Here is a 12,007-nt window from a genome sequence, read left to right on the forward strand (position 1 = left end):
AAAGGAAAACTGTAATACAGCACCCCAAACTCAACTGCATATCCTCAAATAAGCATTCGGGAATATGAAAAGAGATTTAACGTTAAAAAATGAAAAGGATAAACAGTAGGAAGAAATAAAAATTAAATGATTTCAGGAAAACACAGTAAGTGACATTTAAGAAAGGCTGAAAACAGCAAAGAGAATAAAAATGAGATAAAGAAGTAAAAAGGGTCAGAGAGAAAGTGGTTGAAATGAAAGATAAGCAAAGAAAGAAAACACACTAAATTGGAATACCTAAAGAAAAAGGAAAAATAATGGACTACAAGTAGGGGTCAGCAAACTGGGGACTACAGGTTAAATTTGGCCTGTGGCCTGGTTTTGTACAGTCCTAAAGTTAAGAAAATGGTCAAACTCATTCCTAATAAAATAAATGCAAATTAAAAACACTGAGATACCATTTTTCACCCATCATATTGGTAAAAATAAAAACCGTGTGAAAACACATTCTATTGGTGACACTGTGTGGACACAGGCACTCTCATACACTGGTGGGAATATAAATTGGTTCATACCTTTTGTAGAGAAAATGGGCAATATCTGATAAACTTTATGTATGCATTTACTTTTTTTATACAGCAGGTTCTTATTAGTTATCTATTTTATACACATTGGTGTATATATGTCATTTCCAATCTCCCAATTCACCATACCCCCTGCTTTCCCCCCTTGGTGTCCATACTTTTGTTCTCTACATCTGTGTCCCTATTTCTGCCTTGCAAACTGGTTCATCTCTACCATTTTTCTAGATTCCACATATATGTGTTAATATACACTATTTGTTTTTCTCTTTCTGACTTCACTCTGCATGACAGTCTCTAGGTCCATCCATGTCTCTGCAAATGACCCAATTTCGTTCCTTTTTTATGGCTGAGTAATATTCCATTGTATGCATGTACCACATCTTCTTTATCCATTCGTCTGTCGATGGGCATTTAGGCTGCTTCCATAACCTGGCTATTGTAAACAGTGCTGCAATGAACACTGGGATGCATGTGTCTTTTTGAATTATAGCTATCTCTGGGTATATGCCCAGCAGTGGGATTGCTGGGTCATATGGTAATTCTTTTTTTTTCCTTTATGTTTATTTTTTCATTTTGAAAAAAGCATAACATATGCTTTTTAAAAATTATTAAAATAAAACCCTAGAAAAGCATAACATTTTTTAAAATTTATTTTATCAAAGGTATATACATTCATCATTTAGAAAGTTAAATGGTACTGAAAAATTTATAACAAAAATTTATAACAAAACAGTGATTCCCTGCATCATTCCTCACACTCCTCCAGTACCCTTTTCCAGAGGCAACCACTTTTCAGTATTTGGCCATTTCTTCTGGAGTATACATCTTGGTGCTTCCAAATAATATGCCTAGATCATACTGTTTTAAATTGTGACTTTTAGACATATTCTATCATTTATTATGGTAGATAAGCATCCAACTCTCTTACACCCCATTCCCCTCTGTTCCTGTGCCCCATGCTCCGAGGATACTACACTTTGCTTAAATCAACTTCTGTGATTATGTAACCTGTCTACGAAAATACAATTCACAGTTGAGCATTGCGGACTATGGTTGTTTATTTTCTTATTTTTCCTGAAATTAACTGTTACCTTTTCCCCCATTTGTGTGTTTTACTTTGTACTGACCGTCTAATAGACACAGCTTCTGATAGACACAGTCAACCACCATTAGACACCTACCAATGTCTGTCTTTGTCTTGAACAGAGCCCCCCACTCCTCCATCCTTGTCCTATCTGGGTTGAGTGCTCTCCACACTGTTGCAGAGCTGTCATCTGGGGACTTCCCTTCACTATCAACCTTGGAACTTCCTATGTTTTTCACCTGAGTTGGATTTCTTATCTCTTCCTCTTTCTTGGTTTACTCTTTTGTTTTGGTGGAGAACATCCTCTAAGAGTCAAGGCAAAGAAGGATCTTTCCTTTGTTCCAGTGTTATGAAATTTCACAGTAATGTTCCTGGGTTTGAGCCTATTTTCATCCACTATAATGGGCCCTCAGTGGTCCTTTCAGGATATCTGGAAACTCAGATCTTTCCCTTCTGAGAAATCTTCTTGAACTTTTTTTTAACATCTTTATTGGAGTATAACTGCTTTACAATGTTGTGTTAGTTTCCGCTGTATAACAAAGTGAATCAGCTATACGTATACATATATCACCATATCCCCTCCCTCTAGAGTCTCCCTCCCACCCTCCCTATCCCACCCCTCTAGGTGGTCACAAAGCACTGACCTGCTCTCGCTGTGCTATGCAGCTGCTTCCCACTAGCTATTTTACATTTGGTAGCGTATATATGTCAATGCTACTCTCTCACGTCGCCCCAGCTTTCCCTTCCCTCTACCCGTGTCCTCAGCTCCATTCTCTATATCTGCATCTTTATTCCTGTCCTGCCCCTAGGTTCATAAGAAACATTTTTTTTTTTTAGATTCCACATATATGTGTTAGCATACGGTAGTTGTTTTTCTCTTTCTGACTTACTTCACTCTATGACAGACTCTAGGTCCATCTACCTCACTACAAATAACTCAATTTCATTTCCTTTTATGGCTGAGTAATATTCCATTGTATATATGTGCCACATCTGCTTCATCCATTCATCGGCCGATGGACACTTAGGCTGCTTCCATGTCCTGGCTATTGTAAATAGTGCTGCAATGAACATTGGGGTACATGTCTCTTTTTGAATTATGGTTTTCTCAGGGTATATGCCCAGTAGTGGGACTGCTGGATCATATGGTAGTTCTATTTTTAGTTTTCTAAGGAACCTCCATACTGTTCTCTATAGCGGCTATATCAATTTACATTCCCACCAACAGTGAAGGGTCTTGCAGTGCACTTATTGTTTGTAGACTTTTTCATGATGGCCATTCTGACCGGTGTGAGGTGATACCTCATTGTAGTTTTGATTTGCATTTCTCTAATGATTAGTGATGTTGAGCAGCTTTTCATGTGCCTCTTGGCCATCTGTATGTCTTCTATGGAGAAATGTCTATTTAGGTCTTATGCCCATTTTTTGATTGGGGTGTTTTTTTTTTTAATATTGAGCTGCATGAGCTGTTTATATATTTTGCAGATTAATCGTTTGTCCATTGCTTCATTTGCAAATATGTTCTCCCATTCTGAGGGTTGTCTTTTCGCCTTGTTTATAGTTTCCTTTGCTGTGCAAAAGCTTTTAAGTTTCATTAGGTCCCATTTGTTTATTTTTGTTTTTATTTCCATTACTCTAGGAGGTGGGTGATAAAAGATCTTGCTGTGATTTATGTCGAAGTGTTCTTCCTATGTTTTCCTCTAAGAGTTTGATAGTGTCTGGCCTTACATTTAGGTCTTTAATCTATTTTGATTTTATTTTTGTGTATGGTGTTAGAGAGTGTTCTAATTTCATTTTTTTACATGTAGCTGTCCAGTTTCCCCAGCACCACTTACTGAAGGAATTGTCTCTTCTCCATTGTATAGCCTTGCTTCCTTTGTCACAGATTAGTTGACCATAGGTGCGTGGGTTAATCTCTGGGCTTTCTATCCTGTTCCATTGATCTATATTTCTGTTTTTGTGCCAGTACCATATTGTCTTCATTACTGTACCTCTGTGGTATAGTCTGAAGTCAGGGAGTCTGATTCCTCCAGCTTCGTTTATTTCCCTCGAGATTGCTTTGGCTGTTCGGGGTCTTTTTTGTCTCCATACAAATTTTAAGATTTTTTGTTCTAGTTCCGCAAAAAATGCCATTGGTAGTTTGATAGGGATTGCATTGAATCTGTAGATTGCTTTGGGTAGTATAGTCATTTTCACAATATTGATTCTTCCAATCCAAGAACATGGTATATCTCTCCATCTGTCTGTGTCATCTTTGATTCCTTTCATCACTGTCTTATTGTTTTCTGAGTACAGGTCTTTTACCTCCTTAGGTAGGTTTATTCCTAGGTATTTAATTTTTTTTGTGGCAATGGTGAATGGGATCGCTTCCTTAATTTCTCTTTCTGATCTTTCGTTTTAGTGTCTAGGAATGCAAGAGATTTCTGTGCATTAATTTTGTATCTTGCAACTCCACCAAATTCATTGATTAGCTCTAGCAGTTTTCTGCTGGCATCTTTAGGATTTTCTGTGTATAGTATCATGTCATCTGCAAACAGTGACAGTTTTACTTCTGCTCTTCCAATTTGGATTCCTTTTATTTCTTTTTCTTCTCTGATTGCCATGGCTAGGACTTCCAAAACTATGTTGAATAATAGTGGCGAGAGTGGACATCCTTGTCTTGTTCCTGATCTTAGAGGAAATGCTTTCAGTTTTTCACCATTGAGAATAATATTTGCTGTGGGTTTGTCGTATATGCCCTTTATTATGTTGAGGTACGTTCCCTCTATAACCACTTTCTGAAGAGTTTTTATCCTAAATGGTGTTGAGTTTTGTCAAAAACTTTTTCTGTATCTATTGAGATGATCATATGGCTTTTATTCTTCAATCTGTTAATATGGTGTATCACATTGATTGATTTGCGTATGCTGAAGAATCCTTGCATCCCTGGGATAAATCCCACTGTATCATGGTGTATGATCCTTTTAATGTGTTGTTGGATTCTGTTTCCTAGTATTTTGTTGAGGAGTTTTGCATCTATATTCCTCAGTGATATTGGTCTGTAATTTTTTTTTGGTAGATCTCTGTCTGGTTTTGGTATCAGGGTGATGGTGGCCTCATAGAATGAGTTTGGGAGTGTTCCTTCCTCTGCAATTTTTTGGAAGAGTTTGAGAAGGATGGGTGTTAGCTCTTCTCTAAAGGTTTGATAGAATTCACCTGTGAAGCCATCTGGTCCTGGACTTTTGTTTGTTGGAAGATTTTTAATCACAGTTTCAAATTCATTACTTGTGATTGGTCTGTTCATATTTTCTATTTCTTCCTGGTTCAGTCTTGGAAGGTTATACCTTTTGAAGAATTTGTCCATTTCTTCCAGGTTGTCCATTTTATCGGCACAGAGTTGGTTGTAGCAGTCTTTTATGATGCTTTCTATTTCTGCAGTGTCCGTTGTAACTTCTTTTTCATTTCTAATTCTATTGATTTGCATCCTCTCCCTCTGTTTCTTGATGAGTCTGGCTAAAGTTTTATTAATTTTGTTTACCTTCTCAAAGAACCAGCTTTCAGATTTATGGATCTTTGCTACCGTTTTCTTTGTTTCAATTTCATGTATTTCTGCTCTGATGTTTATGATTTCTTTCCTTCTACTAACTTTGGGTTTTGTTTCTTCTTCTTTCTCTAGTTACTTTAGGTGTAAGGTTAGATTGTTTATAGGTTTTGGATCATCGTGTTTTTGTTGTCATTTGTGTCTAAGTATTTTCTGATTTCTTCTTTGATTTCTTCAGTGATCTCTTGGTTATTTAGTACATATTGTTTAGCCTCCATGTGTTTGTTTTTTAAGGTTTTTTTTCCCTGTAAGTTATTTCTAATCTCAGCGTTGTGGTTGGAAAAGATGCTTGATATGATTTCAATTTTCTTGAATTTACCGAGGCTTTATTTGTGACCCAAGATGTGATCTATCCTTGAGAATGTTCCATGTGCACTTGAGAAGAAAGTGTAACCTGCTGTTTTCAGATGGAATGTCCTATAGATATCAATGAAATCTATCTGGTATATTTTGTCATTTAAAGCTTGCGTTTCCCTATTAATTTTCTGTCTGGATGATCTGTCCATTAGTGTAACTGAGGTGTTAAAGTCCCCCACTATTATTGTGTTACTGTCAATTTCCTCTTTTATAGCTTTTAGCATCTGCCTTATGTATTGAGGTTCTCCTATGCTGGGTGCATATATGTTTATAATTGTTATTGTCTTCTTCTTGGATTTTGGTCCCTTCATCATTAGGTAGTGTCCTTTCTTGTCTTTTGTAACATTCATTAATTTAAAGTCTATTTTATCTGATATAAATATTGCTACTCCAGCTTTCTATTGATTTCCACTGCATGCAATATCTTTTTCCATTCCCTCACTTTCAGTCTGAATGTGTCCCTAGGTCTGATGTGAGTCTTTTGTAGACAGCATATATATGGATCTTGTTTTTCTATCCATTCAGTGAGCCTGTGTCTTTTGGTTGGAGTATTTAATCCATTCACATTTAAGGTAATTATCAATATGTATATTCCTATTTTCTTAATTGTTTTGGGTTTGTTTTTGTATGTCCTTTTTTTCTCTTGTGTTTCCCACTTACAGAAGTTCCTTTAGCATTTGTTGTAGAGCTGGATTGGTGGTGCTGAATTCTCTTAGCTTTTGCTTGTCTGTAAAGCTTTTGATTTCTCTGTCGAATCTGAATGAGATCCTTGTCAGGTAGAGTAATCTTGATTGTTGGTTGTTCCCTTTCATCACTTTAAAATATCCATGCCACTCCCTTCTGGCTTGTAGAGTTTCTGCTGAGAAATAAGCTGTTAATAACCTTATGGGAGTTCCCTTGTATGTTATTTGTCATTTCTCCCTTGCTGCTTTTAATAGTTTTTGTTTGTCTTTAATTTTTGCCAATTTGATTACTATGTGTCTTGGCATGTTTCTCCTTGGGTTTACCCTGCCTGGGACTCTCCGCGCTTCTGGGACTTGGGTGGCTATTTCCTTTCCCATGTTAGGGAAGTTCTAGACTATAATCTCTTCAAATATTTTCGCGGGTCCTTTCTCTCTCTCTTCTCCTTCTGGGACCCCTATAATGCAAATATTGGTGCATTTAATGTTGTTCCAGAGGTCTCTTAGGCTGTCTTCATTTATTTTCATTCCTTTTTCTTTATTCTGTTCTGTGGCAATGAATTCCACCGTTCTGTCTTCCAGGTCACTTATCCATTCTTCTGCCTCAGTTATTCTGCTATTGATTCCTTCTAGTGTATTTTTCATTTCAGTTATTGTATTGCTCATCTCTGTTTGTTTGTTCTTTAATTCTTCTAGGTTGTTGTTAAACATTTCTTGCATCTTCTCGATCTTTGCCACCATTCTTTTTCTGAGGTCCTGGATCATCTTCACTCTCATTATTCTGAATTCTTTTTCTGGAAGGTTGCCTATCTCCACTTCATTTAATTGTTTTTCTGGGGTTTTATCTTGTTCCTTCATCTGGCACACAGTCCTCTGACTTTTCATTTTGTCCATCTTTCTGTGTATGTGGTTTTTCATTCTGCAGGATGCAGGACTGTAGTTCTTGCTTCTGCTGTCTGCCCTGTGGTGGATGAGGCTATCTAAGAGACTTGTGCAGGCTTCCTGATGGGAGGGATTGGTGGTGGGTAGAGGTGGGTTTTGCTCTGATGAGCAGAGCTCAGTTCAAACTTCAATCCACTTGTCTGCTGATGGGTGAGGCTGAGTTCACTCCCTGTTGGTTGTTCAGCCTGAGGTGACCCAGCACTGGAGCCTACAGGCTCTTTGGTGGGGCTAATGGTGGACTCTGGGAGGGCTCATGCCAAGGAGTACTTCCCAGAACTTCTGCTGCCAGTGTCCTTGTCCCCATGGTGAGCCACAGCCTCCCCTCACCTCTGCAGGAGACCCTCCAACACTAGCAGGTAGGTCTGGTTCCATCTCCTATGGGTCACTGCCCCTTCCCCCTGGGTCCTGATGCGCACACTACTTTGTGTGTGCCCTCCAAGAGTGGAGTCTCTGTTACCCCCAGTCCTGTCAAAGTCCTGGCATCAAATCCCGCTAGCCTTCAAAGTCTGATTCTCTGTGAATTCCTCCTCCAATTGCTGGACCCGTATGTTGGGAAGTCTGACATGGGGCTCAGAACCTTCACTCCAGTGGGTGGACTTCTGTGGTGTAACTGTTTTCCAGTTTGTGAGTCACCCACCCAGCGGTTATGGGATTTGATTTTACTGTGATTGTGCCCCTCCTACCATCTCGTTGCAGTTTCTCCTTTGTCTTTGGACGTGGGGTATCTTTTTTGGTGAGTTCCAGTGTCTTCCTTTCGATGACTGTTCAGCAGTTAGTTGTGATTCTGATGCTCTCGCAAGAGGGAGTGACTGCATGTCCTTCTACTCCACCACCTTGAACCAATCCCCCCGTATGCATTTACTTTTTGATTAAGCAATTCCACTGCTTGGAATTTATTCTGAAGTTATATCCCCAACAATACATAAGCACACATGTAGAAGGTATGAATTTCAACACTGTTCGCATTTGGAAAATATGTAGCCTATATATAGAAGAGCTGGAAAAAGCTATGACGTGCACGTGATGGAGTACTACAAAACTGTTAAAAAAGAAATGAGGAAAATTTCTATGACCTGATAGAGTGGTTTTCAAGCTATATTGTTAAATGTAAAAAGCAAACTGAAAAAAGTACTCTTTTGAGTAAGAAAGCAGAAATAAAAATGTACATATCTGTTCATCAAAAAGAAGTACAGGGAGGCCTAACCAAAAACTAATGAGAACGTTTACCTACAGAGTGAATGGGAACAAGGTGGCAAACATGGGAGTTAGGAAGGGGGTGGAGATAGAAGGAACAGGAAGCCATGTGAGTTACACATCTCTGAATATAACTTTTTGTATAGTTATGACTTTCAAAACCGAGTTAATATTTCACATATTAAAGAAATAAAATCAACAAAGTTGGGGGGAATCCTAAAATAGAATCCAAACAGAAACAAATAAACAACTTTATTTCAAATAAATTAACATAAACAAACTAAAGGTTGGGGGTGGAGGGAATAAAAGAAGTAACTCAAGTGTTTCTTAAATATAACATTTTGACTATATACCTTCAGGCTCTAAACAAAAAGAACCAATGCATTCTGGATAACAGGAGACAGGTTTGTCACTCTCTGAGAAGGGAGTTACAAATGAAAAAAGGAAGGTTAAAATGAACCTAGTGGTATTGGATTAAAATTTGAGGTATTAGTGTGAACTCACGGTTTTTGATTGATAGATAGATAAAAAGATATAGATGTGTATAAGTGTGTAAGGGGGATGTCTGTGTATATATATATACATTTCCTACCTCTGAGAGAGGGGCCAGAAGCAGTGATATCCCAGCACCAATAAGCATATTTTGTGCCCAAATCGTGGTTTCTAAACATCATCCTCCAATAAGAACTAGAACTCCTTGAAGAAATGACCAATTTCAGAACTGAGGCTGGGAAATTAAACTATGAATCTGGAATATCTTGTACCAGAAGACAAGGAGGTGCTCAAAGAATGAAGGGGACACACCAAAAGGGCACAAGGGGTTTTTGCTGGCTGAAGGGGTGAAGGGGTTTTTGCTGGCTGAATCTGGGACAGCATCAAAATAAATCATGATAGTTACAGATAATAACCCATTGAGTAAAACAAGAATCTAGAGTGCCTGTTTAAATTAAATAAATAAGTAGATAAAGGTGAAGGGAAAGCTTTCCATAACTATAGAATTTTAACTGATAATTACAGAATGAATGATAGAGCTGGAAAATATCAATGCATACCAATACTAGTGGATAAGTTTGATGAGGGACAGGATATTTATACAGTCTCCAAGTATCTCACCATGAGATACTAAATAATTACAAAGGGAAAAATGCTAACTTTACAGAGGAAAATCTGGCATACACCACCTTAACCAAGTGATTAAAGTTAACATCACCAATAACAGAGCAAATTAACATGTTGTACCTCCAAATACAATGCACTGAGAAGAACATGGTGTTATTTCTGCAATATTCATGCCAAAATGTATATCTCCCACCTTTGTCTATAACATAAACCTCCTTTCCTCTTAAAACTCCTTTTATAAAGCACATCATTGTAAAGCAATTATACTCCAATAAAGATGTTAAAACTCCTTTAAAGGTTTCGTCTTTCTGCCTCCACAGGCTTTTAAAAACCTGTGCTATTATAGATTCTATAAAATCTGATTCACATTCACACATTCAATTAAAAATAACTCCATTCCTCTAAGAACTTACATTTTTGTTCTGAAATATGGACTAGTAAAAGTTGAATTAACAGCCTAAAATATTCTAATCTATAAAAATTTCATATTTAGGAAGTAAAATAGACCTGGGAAGCAGCACTTCTATTTCTCTGGTTGTATATGAGAGACTAAAAAGTAGAGCAAAGGATAGTTCTGGCTGAGACTAAACTAAGTTTTCCTTACTATTGTTGATAAAAAGATTAAATTGTATTGTGTGAAAGAATAAAATTTCTACTTGATATTCTCCTTAAAATAAACCTTAGATTAAAAAAAAACCCCACATAAAAGTATTAAGAAACCAAAAGTGATCCAAAAATCTACTGTCAGCCTAGTCAATCTTGCTAGTCAAAATAGCTTAAGGAACTCACACCTCACACCCAATATAGGAATAATCTCACCAAGGGCACTGTAATTCTCCTTTATGCTTGGCTGCGACTTCCCAATGATCCCTATTAAGATAGGTTCAACATTTACCTTTGAGATTTTACTATTTTTTGCTTCTAAGGCTGACTAATGTCTTTCTGCTAAAGACAGTTTCTTTGGACACAATCAGATTACATTTAAAATTTAATGGCTAAAGAGTCAAACTTTCCTTGAATATTATTCTTAAATGGCTATTCTGATATATGATGTACCCAGAAAGCAATCTTATTATCCTTATTTCCAAATTATTGCTAGAAGAGATGAGGCATGCCCCAGTCCCCATATATCAGCAGTAATAACTTAAAACAAAGAGTCAATTTATCAACACAACTCACCATACTTCTTCTAATATAGTTGATGGCTTTTTTCATATCCATGCCAGACCAGTTGTTGAGCATATAGCAAATACAGGAAGCACAGTATACAAATCGCATGTCATTTTCACTGCCTTCAGGTACTGCACAAAAACTGAAAATAATAACCATATGATTTACTGTACTATAATTTATTTTTTTGTAGGGGGGTTAGTTAGAAACACCTACTTCATGTCTTCACTCACAGAAAAAGCTATCACTAAATACAGATTTAAAAACCATATACTACTTGTATTATTCAATAAAGGACTATTAATTTGAATAATATAAAACTATCTCTAAATCAACACTGTACTCCCAAGTTCAATTTCTGGGTAGCTTAACATACTACCACAGTTACTCTTTCCCAGATGCCACCACTCAGAGTAAGTTTCTTTGCTCTCAGCCATGGAAAGCTATGGCACAGTGGCTTGAGAATTAATAGCAGAAAAAGTAGCAGGGACCTATTGGGTAGTAAGAAATTCTCAAGCCCAAGTTCTGCTTATGTGAAATTTCTTCTCAATGTATATATAGATAACCATTAATTAACTGATCATATTGGTTTTTGTTTTTGTTTTTGTGGTACGCAGCCCTTTCATCATTGTGGCCTCTTCCGTTGCGGAGCACAGGCTCTGGACGTGCAGGCCCAGCAGCCATGGCTCACGGGCCCAGCCGCTCTGCAGCACGTGGGATCCTCCCAGACCAGGGTATGAACCAGCGTCCCCTGCATCGGCAGGTGGACTCTCAACCACTGCGCCACCAGGGAAGCCCCGATCATATTGTTTTAATTTAATTTTCACATATTTAATTAGTTTTAGAGAAGTACATAATAGTTTGTATTTCATATCTATTCTTTTATTTATAAATAAGGATAAGACAGCAGTGACCAAAGACTATAATGAATTATTGAGAAATTAGTCACATGTACTTGCTGAGGTAAATATTTAGTTTTATAGTATTTCCAATTAATGTCAATTTATCTTATATGTTTCCACTAATTTTCCCCTCATCAACAGCAGTGTTTTTAAAATACTGACAGGAAAATAGACACAGCAGTAGATGGACTACAGCTATAACAACGTGGCAGGATTTGTTTGCAAAGTCTTTTCTTTAGATAGCATCACTACTGCTTTATCACTTCCTAAACGTAAAAAAAAGTTTCACCTTAAAACTTTTTTTTTGTTAGACACACCACTCAAACCATCAAATATTAATGAACTCACTACTTTTTCTATCCTTTAATAATATCACAGAAACTACCTACACTAGAATATAATAATATTCAATGTTC

The 12,007-nt window shown here is 37.2% G+C and overlaps 1 protein-coding gene across 1 annotated transcript in view; it reads right to left on the reverse strand.

The window, feature by feature from the left end:
* PGGT1B (protein geranylgeranyltransferase type I subunit beta) overlaps positions 1-12,007 on the reverse strand; it is a gene marked incomplete at its 5' end in the record, with an annotated part of 60,574 nt that overhangs the window by 24,633 nt on the left and 23,934 nt on the right. Inside the window, one exon of the mRNA XM_082650158.1 lies at positions 10,699-10,831. Within this exon, the coding sequence (XP_082506284.1) occupies positions 10,699-10,831 (133 nt within the window). The remainder of the gene's footprint in view (positions 1-10,698; positions 10,832-12,007) is intronic.

The sequence above is a fragment of the Grampus griseus genome (assembly GCF_964374135.1).
Source record: "Grampus griseus genome assembly, chromosome: 3".
Taxonomy (NCBI): Eukaryota; Metazoa; Chordata; class Mammalia; order Artiodactyla; family Delphinidae; genus Grampus; species Grampus griseus.